Source organism: Temnothorax curvispinosus, unplaced genomic scaffold (genome assembly GCF_003070985.1).
Source record: "Temnothorax curvispinosus isolate PA1 unplaced genomic scaffold, ASM307098v1 QBEX01004775.1, whole genome shotgun sequence".
Taxonomy (NCBI): domain Eukaryota; kingdom Metazoa; phylum Arthropoda; class Insecta; order Hymenoptera; family Formicidae; genus Temnothorax; species Temnothorax curvispinosus.
The window spans coordinates 637,957-663,023 of NW_020214555.1; the positions used below are offsets into that span (position 1 = coordinate 637,957).

A 25,067-nucleotide genomic window follows, 5' to 3' on the forward strand; every position below is an offset into this window, starting at 1 on the left:
ACAATTAATTTGGTAGACAATATTAGTTTCTTTATTCATCATGAGTTTATCTTTACTCCTCTTAATAGCCGTGGCAAGTTTTTTTAGGTATCCTATACATAAGACATCCAATCCGACCTTATTTAGAGTGCGGCGAATGCTCTCGCTTAGGTCTTTAATATACAGGATCGCAATATGGTTTCGTGTATCAAAGGTACTATCTAAACCGCTATCACTGGTATTATTGCTATCTATTCGGTTTTTTAATTGTAAATTAAAACTAAAAAACTTGCCATAGACTTGTTACACACTTCACTTGATAATTAAGGACCCAAAGCAAGGGTCGAAACGTCGTGAATATTTATTTATATTTTTGCCAGTTAGTCGAGTTAATAAAGGATACTTTTTGGTTTTTAATCACTGGCGAACGAAGTTAATTTTTCTTGTTTAATCTTTTTGTTAGAACGCAGATCTTCTTTCCAGGATTTTTGTCCAATAACTGTCCGTTCGTATAGCGTCTGTCGGTTCCTGTCCGTATGCAGCTTCATTCGCGAATCCCCCATAGATTCCGAATTTTATAGTGCTCGCCGTGCAACTGTTCTGGAGCACCGTTACGACCGCGATATCAAGAGATGCATTCCAGATTGGAGGCCGCCGAGCGATAATTATAGTCGGAGCGAACGATTCGATGGCCATTCAACGCTGACCGCGACTCGACATTTCTAAGCGTATTTCCGAAATTTGATTACGTGCCGTTCCCTAATTAATGAGATACTCAATTCCTCGTTCGGGTTTGGCGCGACCGGACTCGACGGATCGTTTTCGCGCGGTCGCGCTATCTCGATCGCCGCCCATAAGAGGACCCTACCGGTCCAATTAAAAATCCACGGATTTATGCAAACGGTCGGGCCTTTCATTCGAAAGACCCGGCTTGACACCGGACATTCCACGGTCGCCGCGGGAATAATCGATCGCGCTGGAAGCCGCGCGAAAAGCTACGGCAAAAGCGACGCTCCGTTATATACGCAATAAATCGCGATTACTCTCGCTCCTTTTTGTCACTCCGTCATTACCGGTCACAAAAGGTCCAGCAGTGATTTGTTGACACAACGATTATCTACTCGAAGAGACTTAGCAAGAGCACCGAGATTCCGAAGACGTTTGAATCTCGGCAAATTTCCGCATATAAGTATTCCGCTTTTCGAAATTTCACTGCCGACAATAAATGCTGAAATTTATTCTAATGTTTCAACATTAAAAGAATTTATACATCGTTTTTATTGTCGTAACGCTGAAAGAGCATTCCGCGCCGGTATTTAGAACGGGACGGCTCGTAATTCTGTTACGGTCGCGGGATGGACGTTACAGTCGACACGCGGAAGAGAGCGAAAGGCGTCGGAGGCGACAAAGTGTCCACCGAAGGCGACCACGAGAGCTTATACTCCTGGCGCGGCGATCGTAAACGTTCGCGGCAGCCGCCCTTGAGAGAATCGACCGGCTTCCTCGAGCGACCGCGAGCGAGACGGATCCGTTACGAGCTAATTAGCAAAATAAGAAAAATCACCGTCGCGAGTTACATGGCGTCGCGTCGTCGTGCCGACCGCGTAAGCACGAGGGAGATCTCATGCTGCGAGACCTTCCATGATCCGATCATCGATCTGTGATTTATCACGCAGCGAACGAACGTGGCTTCTCGTCGTTCTCGCGTGCGGCTTCCGAACGTGGCAAGTAATTATACCGGCCGTGTACTTTGCGATAAATATAGTTCGGTCTGACGCGGATTGCATTCGTTGCACGACGAAGACGGAGGAGAAGGAGGAACGTCCTGAAAAGGACATTTCTCCTGCGAAATGAAAACGACGTGAGATCTTTAAAAAAAATATGTTGAAGTAATTCTATAAATTGAGTCGCGCGAAGAGACCCAGTGATCGTCGTCTCGCTTGACAATTTCTTGCTGCGACGTGAACATGATTCTGATGTGCAACGTATGTACATACAAGAGTGCAGTGGCCTCGATATGGCCATCTGTATGTTACCGTAGCAACCAGCGGTATACCAATGATTAAAAATCGATAATTAACCTCGAGCTAACGTAGATACGCGGCTTCGAACATTTAATCACTGTTACTGGTCTCGTTCAGATTATTCTACAAGCGAGACTGAAAGACGAGCCTCCGTTTGATGCGCGTTCTCCGCGATGTAAGGGATACTTCTTAATGTTCGCGAAATATTCATAAGGCTTGCGAAACACATCCCGTGTACGCGTTATCGTTAATAGTTATCAGTCAGCGAGACGCGGAGAAGGAACTGAAAAATTTCTACGGAAAAAAATCGCTAATAGCGCGTTATTAAATCCCGTAAGAAGCGACGCGGGAGATCTCATCAAGAGCCGTCTAAACGCGAGTCGATCCACACGGTGTGATACGCGAACGTAGAAAAACTCTATTACGTATAGAGGAGGGAAGGAAGGGGTAATCCGGAACGTCCAGTTTGGCGTCGTGATTGGAAGTCCGCGGGCGGACGTCTTGATTTCAATATAACGACTTCGCCACCGATCGCAATCACTTTTTGCTCGGGTGTCCTTCGCGCGACACGCGCGCACGCGCACTTTTCAGTCTCATTGCCAATATTGTTGGCGTACACCAAAGACCAAAGTGAATAATCACCCCTCCCTCTCTCCCTCCATCCCTCGCCCAGCTCACTAGCGATGGTTACAACGACCCGGGGGACTTTCAGTCAAATAAGATTGCACCTTGCACGCAAGGCCCCTAGACGAGAAGCTCGCGTCTCCTCTACCCTCGCGAGCGACCGCTTGACGTGGTTATTCATGAATGCGTCTCGTCGATTAATCAAGGGAGCGCGTAATTGCGAACACGCGTCAAACGTCGCTCGCGTACCAGACGACCGTGACATCGGGACGTCTTTTTATACGTACGCGCGCCGATCGTTGCGCGGGAGCGAGCGAGGCCGGACGAGAGAGGGATGAGGAATGCTCCCGTTGTTGGAAATTTACGGTAATACGCGTCGCGCGAAAGAGAGACCGCGGCGGAGTAATAACGAAAAACTGGTGCTGTTTAATGACGAGCAATTTGTTCCCTACATTAGATCGCTCCGTGAAGACACGCGTTTCTGCCCGTGTGTACATAAATCGCGGGTATGCCTACGAATGAGACAGGTAATGAAGAAGGATAATTAGTCAGCATCGCGTTTTCTGCGACCGCGTTAGAATCGCACACACCACGCGCAGCCGGCAGCGGACGCGTATACTTTGTTTAAAGAAACGATCATCGGGGATGATTTATGAACTGTTTCGCGCACGAGTAATTGTCGGTCAACCTAACGGAGGATCACTCGCGCCCTTTTCGTTCTTCTCTTTCCGCATTTAGACAATTAACGTATACCCGCGTCGCGTCGCCGCGATTTATGCTCCCGCCGCGTATTGAAAATCGCAACGCGTCGCGGGATGCGAATTTCTATTAACGCGCGGCCATTATCGTGCGTCCGCCGCGCCAATGGGATATTTTCCCCGCGACACGACGACTTCATTTCAATATATCCTCCCGGCACCAATTAGAAGCCTCGCTTCGATTTCTCATAGCTAGTACCGCTGCCCACACACGGCACGCACACACGCATGCACGCACGTATATCGTAGCGGCAAATGTAGCCTCGGGAGCATTATCGAAGATAAATAAATAGCATCCTGCTACTGCGATTGCATGAGCATCCTCGATCTTCGTGTTCGTCATCATCATCGTCTACGTAGTTGTCGCCGCCGCGATACGTCGTGCATGTGGGAACGACCCAGATGAAAACAGGACAGAATCAACAGCCACGGAACGGCGATAGAGATGGAGAACGCGAAGACGAGTGGGAAACGGGAGTCAAGGAACTAGAAATGAATTCCATTTGTGCGATTGAGAGGGGAGGACCGTGAAGTGGAATGAAGCGGGATGTTAAAGGATAGAAGAGGACAGAGCAAAAGAGACCGGCACGAAAAGCGAGGATCGAGAAGGAAAGGTGGAAGGGAAATTCGCGGAAATAGAGGAAAAGTAGGAAAAAACTTGTAGAAAATTTCGGAAAAGGTAATACGTTGCACGCGTTTACTCGCATTGTTTTAGGATTGAATGAGGAAGGAAACTGTGGGCGGGATTATCCCTGACCGCTTCGCACGGTCAATACGCAGAAGTCGGTATGCAAGAGGTATCGCGGGTGCATCGCGGGTGCATCGCGTATACGTTCACGCACGCGGCGGCGGTCCCGCCAACACGCATGCCGTGAAAGCAGGATATGCTGATCGGTAAACATTGACCGCTACCTTCGCCATTCAAGACTGCTTGTCGATGCAAAAAGGAAAGGAGAATCACGATAATAGTCCCCTCATAGGCGCAATGCGCGAACGACGTCGCTCGATTTCTCCTCGCGCTTCGCCCGATATTCAGACATTACGAATTTGTTCGATAACGCCGTCTGTGAACTTTTCATGTCGAATACGTCGTCGATTCCCGCCGGCCGGCCACCGAGAAATTTCTCGTAGAAATCCGACGGAACGTCTCGTTTTAACCGTGCCATTCGTGCGGAGAACGCATAAGGGCGAGAATCAGTAATGAGTGCGTTACGGGTTTCTTTCCTGCCCCGGCATCTCTCTCGTCGGGCAAAAACTCGCTCTCGATTCGATCCACGATGCCGGAGGACGAAGGATGGAAGGAGGAGGTCGGGAGAATCCAGCGCCGGACCGGCGATCTCTGCGAATTAATCAAATACGCGAGCGATTTGTCTTCGTTACACCCACGTGGGCACCCCGGGGGGACGCGTGTGTAACTGGGGTGACGAAGCCCTCGCGAACAACCGGCACCGGTGGGAGAAAAACGTGACCACGTTACATGTGCACCTTGTACAGACGATTATTCTAAATAAAAATAACGCTTTAAAGCGCAACGAAAACAGCACGGAAATGGAAGTTTGTGTACAATTTTCCTTATTTACGACCTCGTAAATTTTACGAAATATTGCAAAATTTGGCTTCCATGCAATAAAATTTCAATACTCACCAAATTTTAACTCTTATAATTGAAAAAGTTATCCGTTTGCTCAAGATTTATTTTACTAATTAACTGTAATATTTAAATAATTGATCGATTATTTGCGATTTTTTGAAGCAAGGTAAAAATCCGAATTGCAATACATTGTATTCGTAGGGAGAATGCGCGATATTCGCGCACTTTGATTTTATTGTACCTTGAGATTTATTGCCAAATATGCGCGTATCTTAATGGCTAGCTTTCTCGCCACGGCGGCTTATACCGGCCGGGAAGGGACACAGATTTGTCCGGCGTGTCATACCCTTCCGAAGTCGCGCATCGAAATCCTTTTGCACGGGCAAGAGGATACTCGAGCGGGTATCTCGGCGTATCGGGATGCGGAGTAAATCGTAATTATATACGGGGAGTAGTACAGGATCGGCGGACCCTCCTCTCGCGGCGCGCAGGGCCCGTGGAAAAAGATCACGCGGACGTTTAATAACACGGGTACCGAATGCTGATGGGTAGAGGTATCGCCGTGGATATAAAACGCGTACATCTTCCAGACCAGTCTCTCGCGGTACCAACGCATTCGCGTAATTACACGCGCGCCGCGCGTATATATACGTTCACGCAAGAGCGCGGTGTTTCAATCCTTCGCACATGCATTTTACCGAATGAGCCGATCCAAGCCAAGTATGCGTATACTCGTCGGACGCACACATACGCGCGCGTGTGCGCGCCCGCACGTATATAGGGTGTCTGACCGGACAATCTTTCGGACGAAACGAGCTGAGGATGATGAGGATTGTATCAGTGTCCCGGACGTGTAAATGCTCGCGGAATTATTTAGCGTTGAGAATTATGGTACTTTCTCGCGGATCAGACCTCGTGATAATCTTGTTTTAATTCTCCCGAACAAAATAAGAAATGTTCCTCAAAGTGTTGGGCACCGCTGACCGAGGTTCGTGCCGTTATTCGCGCGTGTGCGTGTGGGTACGTCTGCCACACTGTCGCGTGTATCGATGCGAAAGGGGAAACGGGGAAAAAGGACGAGCGAGTTGGATCGAGTATAAATAGCGGTCTATAAATTATGCCGTCCACGTACGCGACCGAGTACCATCTTTAAGGCATTGGTCGAACGGTCGATGTCACCCGATGTCACCGACGACATTCGATATAGACGACACAGACATCGTCGACGACGACGACGACGACGACGTAGACGTCACGAATTATCGTGGAAATGGAATGGACGGCTATCTCTCGAACTTCGACTCGCCGAGACGATAACGTTTCCCGTCTACCTGGTTTTTCCTGTCGCACCGCGGAGAAAAAGTTGATCGGGATCGACGGGAGACGGTCTCGTCGCGGTAGATCTCCCGCGACGGATTTGTCGAAACGTATCTAGGAACAGCACGTTCTGGATCCGAATGATCCGCAGTTCCCGTTTTGGCCCCAGACTTACGGCGATCAAGTCGCCGATCGATCGGAGCAATTATCCAGGAACGCGTGCCGGTGCGTGCCTTATCTGCGTGTGCGTACGAGACGGGATACGTCTGTAATTGGATGTGGCCTCGCGATGTGTTTTCGCGGCGCGCGACGTCGGATAACGCAGGAAAGGCCCATATGGGCCGTAATGAATTGCCGTTGGACCGGATTTCATACATCATTAATAAAACGGTTAATTGCCGATTGCGAAAAGTAAACTGAAGGGGGACGCTTTTTCATCAATTTGATTAAGATCCTTTTTACGTAGGAACGACGTGCGTTAGCGATCCGCCTTTGACTCGATACTGACAAACTAATGATTTTGAGAAGAGGTCTCTCTGAAGAGTTAAGCTGTCCAATTAAACAGCATCATCTATCAAGCGGCGGGTCGGGGACACGTGTCGGCGCGACGTGTTAGATGTTAGATCTAAACAGGCCGTCGGCTATCCCTCGTATCATGCGACTTGAACCCCGCGATAATTTCGATTGTGTTTCCCTATGAATATAGGATCCTTATACGGTTTTCGGGAGGACGTGGGCGTACAGATCGCCAACGAACCTCGTCAAGAAAGCGCGCGCGTGCTCGCGCCACTTAAATCGTTCATCACGGAATTGCATCTGCCTGGTAATGACCGGCCAATTTGGCTATTAATTGATTCTGAGGCAGCGGGACTGAGCGGCCGGTTCGTGTGTGAGGAGGTCGATCGAGGTCGATGTCGTGGAATCGATAAACCGCCATCATTCATCCGTCGACGCTCATTCGCACTCACATGGTGGTGTGTGGAGCACACGTGCCCCGTCCATTCTCGCCGTAAGCGGCGAACGATCGATACTCGGTATCGTCATCACGAACGTAGATCGCGGGCCACTTCGCCCATCTGTGGTGCGACCATTGCCAAAGATCATCAGCTGTGGAGATCGTGCCGCCAATCGGACACGATCCTTCGAGCGCAACGCTCCCGGATCGTAACCGTGACGAATGAAATCTCAGCGATGCTCGCGCGACAGCTCTCGTATAGGGATCTATTTAGCACTTCGACTAGTCCGCTTTTATGGTGCCGCCACGTAATTTTAATAAAGAATAAATTTGCCTTTTTTATACATAAAAGTAGAAATAACAAAGTGTATAGCAAATTGTGATTTTGTTTCTAATTTTTACGAATTATATCGTGACGCAAAGTGACGTTAATGTTAGGTATCACATCTTCAGCCAACGTTTCTGTGGAGTATCTTGCTTGCAGTCACGCCGCATGTCAGAGTATTTTTCTAACGATCTAACGATGTGTGTACCGCTCGTTGAAGATCGTTGATATCGTAAAAGCAAATCAATTTGACATCTTCATTAGAACTTTGTATGGAATCGACAGACGTGGAATTGACTTATAGTTATCGATCTCCCGGTTTAGCGGCGAACGCGACGTAAGTATCGTGATTTAATAGCAACTCACGTCGATCAACTTAACGTCTGGTGAACCAGAAGCCATTATGAAAAACACTAAGTTGCGATAATGCAAATTTCAATGCAAATGCAACCGGAAACTCAACTACTTTTGATACTCGCGTCATAATTTATCGAGATTATTCCGATATAACTGTTTTAATTAGTCCCCACTAAACGAGGTGGACGACGAGACTTATTATGAATAAATTAACGCAATATGTGTTTCTCTTCCCGCGTTTAAAGCTATTTTTCCCCCTTTATTTATATCTGATGCATGTATATCTGTATACATTATTTAAATTATGCATTCTGCATTTCCAGGCGAACGACCAAGCAGGTTTTATCTGGCAAGGGAAGAAGCTGATCTCTCGTTGGATCCCAATACGGGGACGCTGAGGATTCGACAGCCGCTCGATCGGGAATCACGTGACAAATACATTCTCAGCATCGAGGCACGTAATGCCGGCTCCGTTGGATATTGCCAGGTAAATTGCGCATCCAGATAATCATCGTATCTCGGTATTAACTCACCGTAATCATAGCCGTTTATCCGTGTTCTCAATATATTTATCCTGAATGCACATATAATAAAATCCCGAGGCGTGCGAAAAGTCCGCGCTACGATTTTTTGCGTTCCCACCGATATTATATTGTATTAATATTTAGTGAGCGGACGCGCGCATGCTCGTTAGCGAATTAGTATCGTATTTTGAAAGATATATACGGACTTGAGTTCGTCGGAGTTTCGCTTAACGAGGCACGAGTAGCGCTTTCCGCTTTCGCATGCCGCCGTGAAAACCGCGATCAATCGCAGCAGAATATTTTATGAGCTTACGCGACATCCGTCCGTGTTTTTCTTTCCGTTACAGATGGAAGTGATCGTGGAGGACGTGAACGACAACGCGCCGTCGTTTCGCACGAGTACCGTCCGCATCTCGGTGCCGGAATCGCACCCACTCCACGTACCCCTGTACGTGGCGCACGCTACCGATCCCGACATCACGTCGTCGCAGTCGATGCGCTACGTTCTCCGTCAGAACAGCAACAATCTATTCGGGATAGTCGAGCGTACCGGCGAGCTCTACTTGGCGAAACGATTGGATTACGAGACCCAGCAGAGGCACAGCCTCCTGATAAGTGCCCTGGACGGCGCCGAGCTCTCGTCTAACCTCAGCCTGAGCGTCGAGGTGCAGGACGTGAATGACAACCCCCCAGTGTTTGAGAGGAACGAGTATCACGTGGAGGTTCCCGAAGGCGCCAGGCTCGATTCCCAGGTGAGAAAAATCTTCATTACACGCCCGTCACGCGAGCATTTGTTTGTCGAGAGGATGCGGTAGGGTTCTTCGAAAAAGGAAACGAGAAAGAGAGAGAGAGAGAGAGAGAGAGAGAGAGAGAGAGAGAGAGAGAGAACGAGAAAGCAGGAGAGAAAGAATTTCTGGATCGGATGGTAGAGGCGGCAGAAGTTAACAACCTCTCTCTTCAGCCTTTCTCCCGCTCTTCATCGGCTATCTCTTCACGGCCGAAGTGATGGTTCCCTTTTTTCCTCGGGTAGATTCTTTTTGCTTCCGTGCATCGAAACTTACTTCGCCTGTCTCTGGGACGCGTAATTTTATCCGGGACAACCAGGAAGGACGCACTTGTGAACTCTCTGCCCCCTCTCGTATCGCCAGGCGTACGCCACGGTTATACTAGTCGTCTACTCCCCTTCCGGGTAGTTTCTCTCGAAAGAAAAGGGAACAGGAGAAGAAGAAGAAGAAGAAGACGTTGACTCGCGAAGTTCACCTTGTAGGCAAAGAGAGAATTAACCCCGCGCCGACTAGGAACGGAATTAACCGGACCGTTGCATCACGCTGCAGCGAGATTAGCCGATGTTACTCCGTCGTGGTTGTTCGACGGACCAGTTCGGTGCCAGGAGATGGATAGGGAATGCCCGATAATCTGATATCCAGACGCGGCATGTTGCCGCGGTTTATACCGATCGCGGCGAGCAGCCGCGAGTTCCACGAGAGCGGCCTAGGATTGATAGGTAACAGCCGATAGGCCCGCAGGAACGCCGCACATAGTCGATCATTTTGCGAGTAAATTCCCGACCATTTACCCAACGGGAAAAGATCATGTTACGTACGGTTACATCAAAAATAGCGGAATTTCGAAATTAGATTTGAGAAATTTGAATTCCTGCGTTATTCGACTCCGCCCAAATTCTCGATCTTCGTTGTCGGAAAAAAAGCGACGCCCAGAGCGAATCCGAAAACGATGCTCGGAGACGCGCGGGTCCATCCGCGAAGATCGCCGACGGCAATGCGCATCTATCCTCCCTGTAATTATGTACACATATCAGTCATTACCCGGTAAAAAATCGAAATAAGGGTGAGCTTGGGTCGACGGCGAGGTTTTGCGACGAGGGACCGTGTCTCGAGGGAGAGGGAGAGTCATTAGCCGCGAAACTCGCGAGAACCGGGTCGTCGTTGATGCGCGGCTGGTAGGTCCGACGCTCCCTCGTGGCGATGGTAGCCGCGTACGGAGCGAGGGTAATCCCGAATACGAGGATACCGATGACGAATGGCAGTGAGATCCTTGCCACGAGATACGCCCGTTAAACGACGTCGCATTTTTAATACAACGCACAAGCGGATACGGCAGAGACGTCGCCGCAATTCGCGCTCCCCTCTCCCTCTCTCTTTTTCTTTCTCTTTTTCGTCTTGGCCCTTTCTCTTCATCTTCCTCTTCCTTCCTTCCCTCATCGCTACTCGATCTCTCGTTCCATCTTTCTCCTGATGTATTAGATATATATCTGTGGTATCTATCGGCGAAACAGATCTGTGAGCTATCGGTGATATTCGGACAATATCTCAGCCGCCAGTATACGTTAAAGATGGAATGAGACAGGAAGATCTGAGCGTGAAAGATAGATACGCGGCAGGGAGGAAGTAGCTGGAGTGAGAGAGTAACTTGGCAGTGAGTGTAACCCTTCACCCACCGTGAACTAATAACGTACAGTTAGACACATTACTGCCTGCTTCTACATCAGGTTCCGCGTTTAATGATAACTTGCATCCCATTCCCTCCTGGTCCTCCGTGAAGACAGCCCGGTCGCGCGGTGTCTCTCTCATCCTCCTTCTCCTTCTCTTCCTCCACTCCCACCTCTTTCCCTTCTATCACCATCCATCATTCGTAAGCCGCGGGTTCATGCGCGAGACACGACCTTATACCGATCTTGCGCTTTTTCTTCCCCTTCTTTTTCCTCGACCTTCGCAATTCACCATCCTCCCGCGCTGGAAAACATCGTCTGGTCCGAACGTGTTCGTTCGCGGTCCTTTTGGGTGCGTTTAATTAATACGGAACGACCGGATCGACTGATCCCGACGTCGCCTCTGTTTCTTTTCCTCTTCTTACTCTTTCTCGCTCCCGCGAGATCGCGAGAAATGTCTGCGGATGACACGATTGCTCTTGTTTCGATTTTCATCGTGGTTCTGTTCGTCTGGAACTTTAACATTCCATCGTGCATGTTTTGATGTTCTCAATTTGTTGTACTAAACGTTGTGAAGACGTTGAAGACGTTAAAGTCGTCGCCGCGCTCACGTGCAATTCAATAATAATTAGATTAATAAATTCGTTGAATGGTCACATTGGACACATTGGTTATCGTGAAGTAATTCTTCGTCATTTGCAGATTCTTCAGGTAATGGCACTCGATCAGGACACGGGAAATAACGCGAGAGTGAGCTATCGTCTCCAGGGCTCCACCGCTTTTCGCATCAGCCCCACCACTGGCTGGATCTACCTGGCGCAGAGTTTGGATCGCGAAACTCTCGATCGGCACGCCTTGACGGTTCTCGCGACTGACAATGGATCACCCGCGGCGACCGCGAGTGCCTCCGTGCTGGTGATGGTCCTGGACGACAACGACAATGATCCGCAGTTCGAAAAGGACTTCTACGGATTCGAGCTGCTTGAGAATCTACCTTCGGGCACTCTGGTGGGTTCCGTGAGCGCCAACGATCCCGATCTCGGCAAGAACTCGCTTCTCAGATACGCAGTGGTCCAAGCCAACAGCAGCTTCGCCGTCGATCCCGACACAGGTAAGAGGCTATCTCCCCCGTATCTTATTTTCCTGTTTTTCGTTCGCTTCATTCCGTTTGCACTTCGTTTGCGTCGCCGTCAAACGCTACAGAGTATATAGGTTCTCGTCACAACGACGCTCGAGTGTTTGCGAAAGCCGGCCCGGACCCGAGGCTTCGAGAACCGAGAGCCGGAGAGATGCCCACGCAGCTCGAAAAAAACTCGCGGAGAAAAATATTGGCGAATCGTTTCCACGGGTTTCGCCGAGTTTCGTTCTCGCGGCGCGTCCTCGAGTTGCTTGCGAACGTGTAATTCGAGAATTCATTGAACGGACTCGGCAAGGAATCGCATTATTCTCCGACCGGCTCGTTCTCGGACAAGTTAAATTCACACCGGAGTTACGGCCGCGCTACTCGACAACCGTGAATAAGAGATGTACTACAAGGAGAAACTTCCTGATTCGGTGGACGGTCCCTTCGGTGCTTCTCCGGGGCTACGGGTGACAGTGATCGATTCGCGGCGATTAACATTTTGGCTGTGCGTTTGGAATTTCTTCCTCCGTCGTCGTGACGCTTTGCCTCGTATTATTGTCATACTCGCGACGCCGCGTATATTTTTATAGCGCGCAAGAATGCGGCGCCACGAAAACGGAAGCGATGGCCCGCGTCGTGATCGATAATCCTCGGTGAAATCCTATCGAACTTTATCTTTCACGCGTTTCGGTTCTCTAAATTATATCCCTGCCCTTCGTCTCGAGACGCTATTGCGAGCATAATTGTACTCCGCGTCTGCCGCCAGAGTCTTTTATTTTCGCCAGATGTTCAATCTCGTATATCGGTCTCTAACGTCTCTAACCGATCTCTTTCTCGTCTACGCTTCGCCGCTATCTTCTATCGCGGCTCTCCTCGCGTCCTCGCTCAAAGTCAAGTGCGGCGGCAGCCTGCGGTTACTTCCTGTTTAAGACAGGTTCTTAGCCTGTTAAATAAAAATTGAACGCGCTTTCGCTAGCTTCTTATTAATTCTCCTAGTCTGAATCGCCGGTCGGCGCGATGTTCCGTTCTCTTGTCCCTTCACGTTTCTTTCAAAGCGATACGATAGAGAGAAACGGACGTTACGGGGCCAACGAAAGATCCATTTAGGCGCGTGAGGTGGAAGGGGGACGCTTACGTGCGGGAAAAAGAGAGACTGTTAATGGTATCAAATGGCCTCTAGCCATCAGCGTGTGTAATTTACGCGTTGCTTTTGCGTCAACCTAACGGCCCTTTACGCCGCGCCATTGTTGAACGATTTCGTAATCGATGGAAAGAGTTCCTCGTCCCTGGGGCAACGTTGCTCGGCTTGCCAGGCCTGTCGCCGGAGATCTATTTCGTAATCCCTTGATAATATTTCGTCACTTTAAACTATACGTTGTAATACGTTTGTTAAATAAATCGGACATTTCACAAATACGACCGCCGAGATTTAAGCTCGACGATGTCGCTCAATGGCGATTTACCAAATTACCAGGCTTGAAGTAACAGGAACGACACGAGGGTCGTTTCTTTTTTGCGGGATCCCCGTATAACTCATTTTAAGTTGCGGCAGTGTGTACGCTTCGTGGGTATTAAAATATAATCCGGTAAGAGTGGCGCTTTCGCCTGGGTCGGCGTGTAACGAATCATCAGGAACCGGGGCCCGGGGCCCGTCACACGCCGCGAAATACGCGCACATGCACGTATGCGGCGCGGCGCGCACCGCGTGTGCAATGCGCGCAGTTTGATTGGCATGCGACACGGGAGTATTTGTGTACACGCTCTCCGGTCCGAGAGACCCGGGTCCTCTCCCTCTCTCTCTCTCTCTCTCTCTTTCTTCGTTTCGTTTCTTCGCTGCCTGTTTGCAGAGGTGGGACTTCTCGAGTCATCCACCGACCGCGCGCGGACGAAGGAGGACCGTGAGGCAGAAAAAAAGATGAGGAATAACGACGGCGATGGGGATGGGGGTGGGGGCGATCGCACTGCCGGAAGTATCAGCTGTCTTGTCGTACGAGTACTTCTATATTAATCCCCGCGCTGTGTGCATGCAGCGCGACTGCACATTGTCCGGTCAACGGACCTGCGGCGCGGAGTGAGTTGAAATTTCGCCCGGCCATTGTCCTTCGATCGGAGCTCTAACCGCGAGGGATCTCCCATTGAGAAAACCCTCGAGCGGCGGTGCCTCTCGCCGTTCCTTCCGCGTAGGTCGTCCTCGTAACACTCGCTTAATGGCGCCCTTTTCTCCATTCATCCAATTAAGGGGGCCCCTCGCGTGTTGGCTTACAATGTCGGGAGATCGACCGGCCGGTGATTTATGGAATGGCACGCCCTTGTCCGCGATGAAACGCGACGAGAAGTAAGGGAATATTCGATTGTCAGCGCGACTCCGACCGGTTCCTAATATGTGATCAGGGGCTGTTAGCAGTCGATGCTCCCTCCTCCCCCTCCCCCTCCTCCTCCGCACGATTCGAAGACGTGTCACTTCTTGATGTTCCTCGGAAATGTCGAAGTCGCGTTCCTCACAGACTTCGGGATCTCTCTCTTCCGACACGAGTCGTGGTAAAACGCGCACGTTCGCGTGTGAAATTCTCGTGCATTTAAGCTGTTGCAATACGCGCGCGGTACGATCAATTATCGCGACTTGAGGAATTTCCGTGACCTTGTGACCTACCGTGACCGACTCGCCTATCGATCGGATACCTGTTGCGGCGCGGCCACGTGCCATCCGCGCCACGTGGCTCGTCTACTAAACAGATACACGCTCACTTCAAGCATGCGGTGATACTTCTACGACACTATCTTGTACATACTTGTAGCGATCACTTTGTAGTGCGTTGACTTCGTACGAGAAAGATCTGCAAAGAAAAAAAAAGAAAGTCGATAATCTCACTTCATTTATTACGTTCTACATGCGCGCGTACCATCCGGTGCGCGCCGCGTCGTGATGAATGACGATTACAGTCGATTTATATTATAATTAAGCAACGTGATATAAAAGTATCCTCGATCGGATCTCGGATTATTTAGCGATATATTTTCCAGCGTGGCAAAAACACGTTTAGCGGCATTTCCCCGCGGCTTTTCTGCGCGTCGATAATTTGGTATGTGGTTTTGTGTCGGTGATCAAATTAAAGATAAGCTTGCTCAGCTAGTCTGCAACTTAGCAACTGCAACGCGCGCGCGTTGCAAAGCCGCCGAGCAGGTTTCCCCCCGGCGCAGACTTCGATCTAATCCCGGTCTGGGATTCCTCGAGGTGGTTTTCCACGGTTTCCGTTCGTCGAACGACTGTTTGATTTTCGAGAAATCGACGCCGTACCGTCCGTTATTCGTCCGTCACGGGACTACGGGCTCGTACATCCAATCGCCGCGATGGATTTCCAAATATTGGAAGAGGCATGCAAAGACAAAAAGCCACGTTCCTCTTACGAGGATGACGGTGAGATCGGTCGCGCGGTCCCACGGCTAACACAAGAAACGCATTAGCGCACGCGTCCTACGATATACTTCTTATTGTTGCGCGATGGTATCCCTCGACGCGCGGATGGCATCCTCCCGGCCAGGCCGGCCGGCGCGTTTGCATGTCCCCCGTCGATCGTTTGTCTTGTCGACGACGGAGGAGTACGGCGTCGTCCAGCCACCGCGTCGGTGGTGAACGCTAAAACGGTCGCGATGGTACTCGATTAGGTACGTCGAGAATTCGTGGTGGCACGCCACCAGGCCGGGGCCCCGGCACGGCGCGGCGTCGGCGCGGACATCGATAGGGGTCGTCGTCTCGGGCACGAATTATTATCCCGACCCTTTTCCCAGATCCTGGAATAGTTCTAGGCTGCTCGGCTAGTCGCTCGTTTAATTATCCATTAATGCACCGGCCAGGTGCATCAAAGGTGGGGAGACCGAGTTCCTTCTGCGCTCTCTGACTCCACCTTTTCTCTCTTTTACTCCGCCATGCGCTCGCCCTCTCCCGCTCTCTCCCTCATTTTCTTATTCGTACCCTTCTCGTCCTCCTCCCCTCCGACTCCGACTACTCCCTGCGATACGTAATTACGGCGGACCTCGTTACACGCGCGACTACGTACGCCCCTAGTATGATTATTATATGCGAGGAGAGAGAGAGGGAAGGAGAGAGAGAGAGGGAGAGAGAGAGAAAGCTAAAGCGGAAACGAAAAACGAAACTCCCGGCATCGAGGCGCGACCGAGGAATACGAGCGACCGCGCACAAATGGTTCTTATGCGCGTACGAGCAGCGATTATCCAATTAACCGTTTTCTTGACGAGGAAAATTGATAAGGTCGGTCTAGACGTCCGCGCGATCGACGAGAGAGACGATTGGCCGATCGTATACGTATTCGATTTTATATATACGAACGAATGCGCTCCCTGCTCTCGTCCGCACCGCGATCTCCATTGGTCGCGCCAGTGTTTGAGAGTCGGCACGTAAGATCCGTCGGGCTCGGAGAGTCTTTAAGCGTCATCTAATATCAAGACAGACCGGTACGGAGCTTTTTGTCGCGCGCCCATAAATATTCCCCGGCATCCGCTAATAGACGCTACCCGCAGCGCTGTTGGGGAATTGCTAATAGATCGTTAATAATTCGCTATCTATACCGCCAGCCAAGCTCGACGGTCTCGCGGCTCTCGTGAAGCGCAATGAAAATTAATTGTTTCTCTTTCCCTCCCCCTTCGCTCGGCAATCGTTAGGCGAGATCACCACGTGCGAGCCGCTCGATCGTGAAACGAAAAGCGTCCACGAGCTGGTTCTGGAGGCGCGGGATCAAGGGACACCGTCGAGAGCCGCCCGAGTGTCTCTGAAGGTCACGGTCCTGGACGTCAACGACAACTCGCCTGAAATCGTCGATCCTCAAGGGGCTCAGGTCAGCGTCAGGGAGGAGCAGCCACCGGGAACGGAGATCGCCAGAGTGCGGGCGCTGGACACGGATCTCGGGGAAAACGCCTCGGTGACGTACAGCATCACGAAAGGTAAGAGTTGGATCGTTGAGTTTAACGTTGCTTTAACCCTTAAAGGCTACGTTTCAAGTCTCGATTACTTGAGACTGTCCATATATGGACCTCGCAACTTTGATCGCGTATAACTCTGGGTCTCATCGACTAAGTTTTAAAAAATTTTATACGAAATAGGGATAGAAAAGACTGAAGAATATAATAGAATTAGAAAAATTGTCAATAAAAACATCAATCTTTGAAAACGGTTTGAGCAACATAAATTATTTAACGTTAAAATAGATTCTAGGTCCATATGTGGACCTAGTAGCCTTTAAGGGTTAATTTATCCCGTCGAGATGTGTCTTAATCTCACGGTGGTAGCTATTTCATTCTCGATTACTTGTTCGTCGCTGTGCGCGACCAATCGGTTACGCGCCGTTCGTCTAATTAAGGAAACCGCGCTTTTACCTCGGTATGATTATCCCGGTAAGAAAATATATAAATTACAATTAGTCGTGTGTGTGCGTGTACACGTTCAATAATTGCGCGACTTCGTTACGAAGGCGCCGGGTTGAGTCGCGGAGACTCGGGAATAATAGAGAAATAGCGAGAGGGCACTTACATGCCGGAGATTAGATGGTGAACTTGGTTTTTTCACCGGCCGCTCTAGAGACTCCCGCGGTGGAGCAAGACTTTTTGAGACTTTAATAACCCAGTGGCAATTACAGAAACAATTATGCACGGTCTTAAAAGCGACCGCGGGCGTTTTTGCCGGGCGTGTTATCCGTTGGCGAAATGTGCCTCGCCGCCGCGCCGCCCTTGTGAGGAATTGTTACCGTGTAGGGGAGACCGGGACCATATGGCTCCAGGGGCATGTTGTCCATATGCTACTTTTTAGTATTTATTGAGAGGAACAGAGTGGGTAAAAAATCGCGAAGTGGTTTTTTTTAGAATCTAAAAGAATCATTTAGATTTAGAATCTAAAAAAAATTATTTCGCAATTTTTTATCCACTGTTCTTCTCAAGATAAATACTAAGAAATAGTACACGAGCCATATAGCCCCGGTCTCCCCTACGTTAATTCACTGCGGCGGCGGCTAGGATCGGAATCGAATTTTCACGATTGCACGTACCGGTTAGCGAGAAAAGAATCTTGATCGCGAGATTAAATCTTAACATCGCATCGCGGGATATACTGCAATATTGTGGAGGAGTGCAACGATGTACCTCTCCCCGTCCACGTCAGTAGGCATTTCATTCCGCGCTCTATCGCGCGGCGCCTATTTCGCGTACACGATTCTCCTCAGGGTCAACGGCACAGATATCAGAGAATTTTTTTTTATACCGCGTTCAAGTTTGCAACAGCGAGAATAATCATCCAGACGCAATTTTGTCCGTCTATCTCTCGAGGAATATTTCCGTCCAGACAACCTGACTTGGTTTTTCGCTACAGGCCGAGCCGATTCGGACGGCTACAATGTCTTCACCATCGACCCGATCACCGGCATGATCAGGACCAAGGCCATGCTCGATCACGAGGAGTGCAAAGAGTACCGGGTGTCCGTAAGGGCGGCCGACGCCGGTCATCCGCCGCGACATAGCGAGCGCGTGTTGCAAATCGAAGTTCTGGCACTCGCGGACAACCGGCCGACCTTCACCAGCAGCAGTCTTACCTTTAACGTGAGTACTATTGACCGCACCACCCGGTAGGATTCATTTTCCCCATCAGATTTGCTTCTATCTTCGCTGGACACCGTGGAGAGAGGACTCCATAGTTCCCTCTTGCAATTATTCATTAGAACATTTATGATCGCGCTAACATCCCTCCGACGGTGTCTCGCCGCCGTTGTTACGTGCGTATCCCGTGGATAGCTTCGCACAATTTATGCCACGTTAGAAATTCTGTAGAAAATTCTATGGGAGATTGAAATTTTATCGCTCTCTTATGATCTTCGTTGTTATTAATCGTTGAATTAAACATTTAATTTTGCACTTATTATCATTTAATTTTTGTCCCATTTAATTCCTAAAAAGATATATGTCCTATGACTCAACATTTATCTTTCTTATTAATTAATACGCATAAATGAATGTTTTTGAATATAAATACTAATATAAATACTTATCTTGGCTTAATTATTAAGTAACACTTCCTCAGTTTCGATCGACACACAAATTATCTTTAATAAATTATCTTTAAAAAAGAAAATATTTTTATAATATAAGAAATAAAGTGTGGACTGGGTTTGATAATATACACTTACCTCACTCAGGTGCGCGAGGATGCAAGTATCGGGCACACAGTGGGGTCAGTATCGGGAGCGGGTCCCGCGGGTCGCGTGGCCTTCACCTTGGACTCGCTGACGCCGCTCAACGAGTTTCCAGCTTTCGACGTCGACCGCAACTCGGGCCAGCTAGTAGTCGCTCACTCGCTCGATCGCGAGAATGTAAGCGAGTACCATTTGAATGTCCGCGCATTGGACACGACCTCGCTCGGGAATCCTCAGAGCATCGCTATTTCCGTGAAGATCGTCATAGAGGACGCCAACGATAATTCGCCGAGTTGGCCGCAAGATCCGATAATTGTTCGCGTGTCCGAGAAAGCGACAATTGGCTCCACCATTTACAATCTCACGGCCAGTGACCTGGATAGCGGCTTGAACGGAGAACTCAGGTACGGCCTCGTAGCCGAGTTCCCACCGAAGGGTTGCTTCGCCGTGGACTCTCTCACTGGCGCTTTGACCCTGGCCAAGCAATTGGATAGAGAAGAGAGAGCGGAATATATTCTGATTCTTAAGGCATCAGACCGGGCACTGCCAGGAGAACAATTAGCTTCCACGGTCACCGCAAGGATCATCGTCCTTGATCAGAATGATAATGATCCCGTCTTCGTCGCGCCAGAGTTCACCAAGATAAACGTCGCGTCGAATCTTCTGCCTGGTAAGTGTCATATCTTGTCACTCAACTGAGTGTATTACACAGATCCACACATAGGACGATTAATCAAATTTTTATTTTCCTAATCTCACCAGGTGCTAGCTTGGTAAGAGTCGTTGCCGTGGACAAGGACTCCGGCGACAATGGTCGGATATCTTACGTGATAACCTCGGGCAACGAGGAGTCGCGGTTCACAGTGGGCTACGAGTCGGGTATCGTAAGTCTCGTGAAACCCATCACGAAGCCCGCGAACCTCGAGATTACGGCCAACGATCACGGATCGCCACCACGTAAGGCCGTGCTGAAGCTGAGTCTGAACCCGGTGGCGGCGCAGCCAAGCGGACCTCTTCGGCTACTGTTGTCTAACCCGATCGTCAAGATTTCCGAGAACCTTCACGTCGGATCGCACGTGGTGAACGTTGCAGGGCCAGCAATTGCGGATCAAGGTAAGATCAAAGATCTCATCGCGCGATCGCTTATATATCTCCACCGTGCTGTGTCAGTTAGACTAAAGTTTGTCAAATTTCTTCATTATTCATTGCGACGACTGAACATGAAGTTTAATAACATCATCAAACTAGTTTAGGCAGATTTCTGATGATCTCGAGCGACATAGGCTGCGTTCGGGAAGCGCGCTATTAGCGCTATTGCATCATTCTATCTTTATCGCTCATCAGGTGTAAAACAAGGATAAAATAAGCAAATAGCACTAATAGTGTCTTCCCGAACGCACCTATAAACGTGTGTTCACGGCGTATAACATTCGGTATATTTTCGTGAGAAACAAAACAAGCAACGCGGTCGAAATTTATTGATCTCCGAGACATAACGAAGATGTGCGGGAGGACCGAAAATGGAGGGTTTTCTTAGATACTCCGTCCTTATTGTTTCGATGGTGCGTAAGTCCTCGTCGGCGCAAACAGGGCTGTCAATTTAAGTGTGTAGGACTTGAAATTACAGCTACTATCTCTCGTACTTCTCTCAGGCGTCTCATTCGCATTCGATTTCACGATCGCGATTTCACTTTTCTCTCTCTTCGAGCGAGTCTTCGGCGTAGATAGTGTGCGTCGGCGTTTACTGTTCAGCACGCACTCGCCGCAGCTAATAGGAAAGCTCTGCTACGAAAATACCTGGAATAATTGCCTCGAATCTGGCCGGTACCGAGCATTACAGTAAATTCAGCGAAATGAATCGCGCGGCTTGGACTTCCTCGGGGTTGTCGGCGACGCCGTTCCGTCCAGAGTACCCCGCTGCGGCTCCGTTCGTTTGCATCTTCTCTTCGCACGCATGCCTTAAAAAGCAAGTCGTCTGCGATCGAGAAAATTCCGAGATTTGTCCGTCTCATGGAATATGCCGTCATTTTTATAAGAAATGCGTCCTTGCATCTTCCTCGGAAAACGCTATAACGAGCTTTCGAGCGAACTCGTTCACGTTATAATTTACGGCAAAGATTGCCACATCTTCCATGGGAACTAATATCTTGCGATGCCGCTAATTATCGTTGTGGAAGTCTCTCACAAGTGTGTGACTGGACGAGTCCGCGGCATATATTAGCAGTCCCGCAAGGAGGAATCCGGCATTCAAGAGAAAAAAACGTGTTTCTCGAAGGCGGTCTCCCCGGAAATTGTCCATCCAATGTGTGATTGTGTCTCGCATATTCGCATCAACGTCTAATGAGTTTTTTCATTATGTGAGAAAATCGTCAACAAGCAAAATATCAATTATATGTCACAAACATTTGATAAACACTAGTAGTTTCCTTATGCACGCAAGAGAGACCGGAGCTAGCTGGTACACTTTTTTTTTTATGTTTTTACACGTAACTAATAAATGGAATACAAGCCGCAAAAGAATTTTTCAATAGCCGCATGCTTATACAACACAAAAATTATTTTTTTAACTAAATAATATAATTAATTTTGTTGCACCAATAACAATTATAAGGCGACGACATTTGTAACCGGCCTCATATACGGGGTAAGTTGTTACAGTACTAAATTAAGTTATGAAAGATCCAGTTTTCAAAATATAAATATATTTAATAAAGAGAAATAACACCATGTAACAATATGTGTTATATTATACTTACATTGTTGAGTGCAAAATTATAATATAGATAGAATTTAACTGATGTTGTGTACTGACTGGTTCTGATACGTAATAAGAGACGTTAACGGTGAAATCTTACATTACGTTAAAAGTAAAAATTTTAAAGACACAGTTAAAATTATGATATGATGACCAGATTTGTAAATATAACATTTAATACATCACTGATTTATTTTATTTTCGGCTATACAAAACTAAAAATATTTTCTGTTTGTGAAAATACGCTACTCAGCTTAAAATAACTAATTGAAATATTATCGAAATGTTTTTGCGGAAATACTATATTTTTTATGCAATATTATCTTTTGTCACTTTTACAATAATTGCGGTGTACCAACTTGCCCCATGTACCAACTAGCCCCGGTCTCCCCTATCTCCACGTGCGTTGGCGTGCATTTCGCGGATCATTTTTCTGCGCTGGATCCGCATACTCGTGCCTAACACGGAAGCGCTCCGATCCAGCCTCTGTTTCTGACGAACGATTAAAGTGTGGTAAACCAGCCCCACCGAAGACGACAAAGCACGGTGTATCTCTGGTTCGCGGCTTATCTATCGCGACGCCGGACGAGCGCATTAGCGCCCCATGGATGCGCCGAAGGTGCCAGTTTCTCGGGACCGGTGGCTCAGTAATGCATAGGGGGGAGGTTGTTGCGAAATGCGGGAGCGAACGCAGGAAGGTAGCAGGGGGATTAGAGAAAGGACGGGACGAAACAATGGCCGCGTATATCATCGTGCCGCCGACCTGCCGCGGTACGCATAGGCAAATCACCGACCTCCACACCACTCCACACCAACGTGTGTTGCTTCGCGTGTGCACGCGTGCACATACGCACACGACACGTCGCTACTTACTGGTAACACGACGAAGGATGGCAATGGCGCGACACGCGCACATGCACGCTAAACCGCGTCGTCGCTTTGTTCTAAGTCCGCTAAAAATTCAACGAGCATGGGCTAAGCGCGCTGGAATTCGAGAATCGAAAGCATTAAAGTCACCGACGCGGCCGCCGCGCTCCAGACCAGAAAATCGCGCGTCGCGAAGCCGCCAGATCCACGAGTAGAATCATAGTTCCTTCCTATGTTTGGGAGTAAATAAATTACATGATAAATAACATGGTATATAAATTATATATATAATTCTTTGAATATTGCGAGAAATAATTACAAATATTCGGTAAATATAAAACGTAAAGATGTTTATGTGTAAAAAATATGCACGGAACAAATAATAATAATAATAAATTACTTCTACATAAAATTGAATCTAAAATAAGAATATACGTACTGGTTGATTTATACAACTGGTTGATTTATACAAAATGGGATTCGATAAAACGAATGCCAGCAGAGTGAAATGTCAGATCCAATGTTAGAAGATAACGAATTAAATATAGCTATATTTCTTTAGCTCCAATAATCCTGTAATTTTTGTTGTGTGATTTATGATGCACACGTTTCTTAATTAAGCACGCATTGATGAACTTTTTATTTCGCTTTATATAGGTAACGTCACCTTCAGCATCCCGAGCGACGTAGCGTCGAACAAATTCGCCATAGCACCCACTGGTCAAGTCACTCTTCGGAGTCCCTTGGATCGCGAAGAGGTTGCGCGTTACTCAGTCTCCATCTTCGCGAGGTCCAGCAAGCTTCTGGACATCACGACTCTGGAAGTGATAGTGATGGACGAGAACGATAACAGCCCGGAATTTCGGCCGGGTTCCTGCTACACTCTTGCCATACCGGAAAATCAGGAAACTTCCGTGATCCACACCGTAGCTGCGACCGATCTTGACGAAGGGTTGAACGGCGAGATCTCCTACAGTATCGTAGGTGAGTTGTCCCGCCAAGTGTAGCGCGTACGAAAAATTGCGTAAATAAAATATGAGATTTAATCTTTGCGCTTCTTACTCTAGGCGGCAACATCGGCGCTAAATTCGCGCTAGATCCAATCACGGGGTCGATGTCGATGTCGAATCTGGATCGTGAGACCGTGCCCAAGTACGTCCTGACGATTTCGGCCAAGGACAAGGGACGGCCGAGCCGCGAAGCGCGTTGCAACCTCACCGTGGTCGTGCTGGATATCAACGATAACGCGCCGACCTTCGTGCAGAATCAGTACACCGGGTCCAGTTCGCACAATGGTTTCCCGTACGGATCGTCGAACTATCCGGCGAATTACCATCACGCGAAGTACGTGACGACTATTTCGGAGGACGTCCCGCCGGACTCGAGCGTGATGTCCGTGAAGGCGACCGATCCGGACCAAGGGGTAAACGGCAAGATTACGTACGCCATCTTCGAGGAGACTAGTTGGCTCTTCAGGGTCGACAACCTGACCGGCGTGGTTACTACGGCTGGGTGAGTGCACACGTCCCGTCGTTTACTTTTTTTTTACGTACGGCTTCCCTTCTTTCTTTTATCCTCTGTCACTGTCATCGTTTCCTTCCCTTTTGACCTTTTTCTGTTTCTTTCTTTCTCTCTCTGTTGGGTCTCTTTTTTTCTTGTCTCTCTTTCTCTTGTCCTTTAGGCCGCATGTGAGTCTCGCTTCGCGATCTCGGCTACCAACCGACTAATTTCATCCTGGCGTTAATTACCGCGACCTTTATTACACATCCGATTAGGATCACCCAGGGGGATATTACGCCGGTAGTATAACGTCGTAAAACGGGAAGTGAAGACGCGCGCGCACACCTACGTACACACACACACACACTCGTAGGAGGGGACGTCAGGGGAGCAGCCAGTCGGTTTACAGGGGGAAAAAGCTCGACGCTCGAGGGCAGTGCGGGAGGAAGGAGAGGCGCGGAGACGCGGTCTAGGAACGTCGTAAAATTATAAAGTCAGTCGATGCGCTTCACGAACGATGCACTATGGCCGATTAAACGATTCCGTATGCATAACCCGTCGGCACAACCCGAGATACTCTTCCTTCCTTTTTCCCCTCGCATCCCTTTCCTCTCTCTCTCTCTCTCATCTCGTTCTTCTATAATCTATCTATATATCTCTTTGCTCGGCCCTCCGCCGCGCTCCGTCCGTCCCTCTTGGTCCGTGTGTGTCTCTTATGATTACGTGCGC

General features: G+C 48.8%; 1 protein-coding gene across 1 annotated transcript in view; it reads left to right on the forward strand.

Annotated features, from left to right (window-relative positions):
* Nucleotides 1-25,067, forward strand: part of LOC112454063 (protein dachsous) — a 51,668-nt gene that overhangs the window by 22,895 nt on the left and 3,706 nt on the right. Inside the window, exons 4-12 of the mRNA XM_025015252.1 lie at nucleotides 8,254-8,417; nucleotides 8,802-9,206; nucleotides 11,606-12,014; nucleotides 16,704-16,982; nucleotides 18,400-18,626; nucleotides 19,220-19,886; nucleotides 19,979-20,329; nucleotides 23,496-23,822; nucleotides 23,906-24,350. Of these exons, the coding sequence (XP_024871020.1) occupies nucleotides 8,254-8,417; nucleotides 8,802-9,206; nucleotides 11,606-12,014; nucleotides 16,704-16,982; nucleotides 18,400-18,626; nucleotides 19,220-19,886; nucleotides 19,979-20,329; nucleotides 23,496-23,822; nucleotides 23,906-24,350 (3,274 nt within the window). The remainder of the gene's footprint in view (nucleotides 1-8,253; nucleotides 8,418-8,801; nucleotides 9,207-11,605; nucleotides 12,015-16,703; nucleotides 16,983-18,399; nucleotides 18,627-19,219; nucleotides 19,887-19,978; nucleotides 20,330-23,495; nucleotides 23,823-23,905; nucleotides 24,351-25,067) is intronic.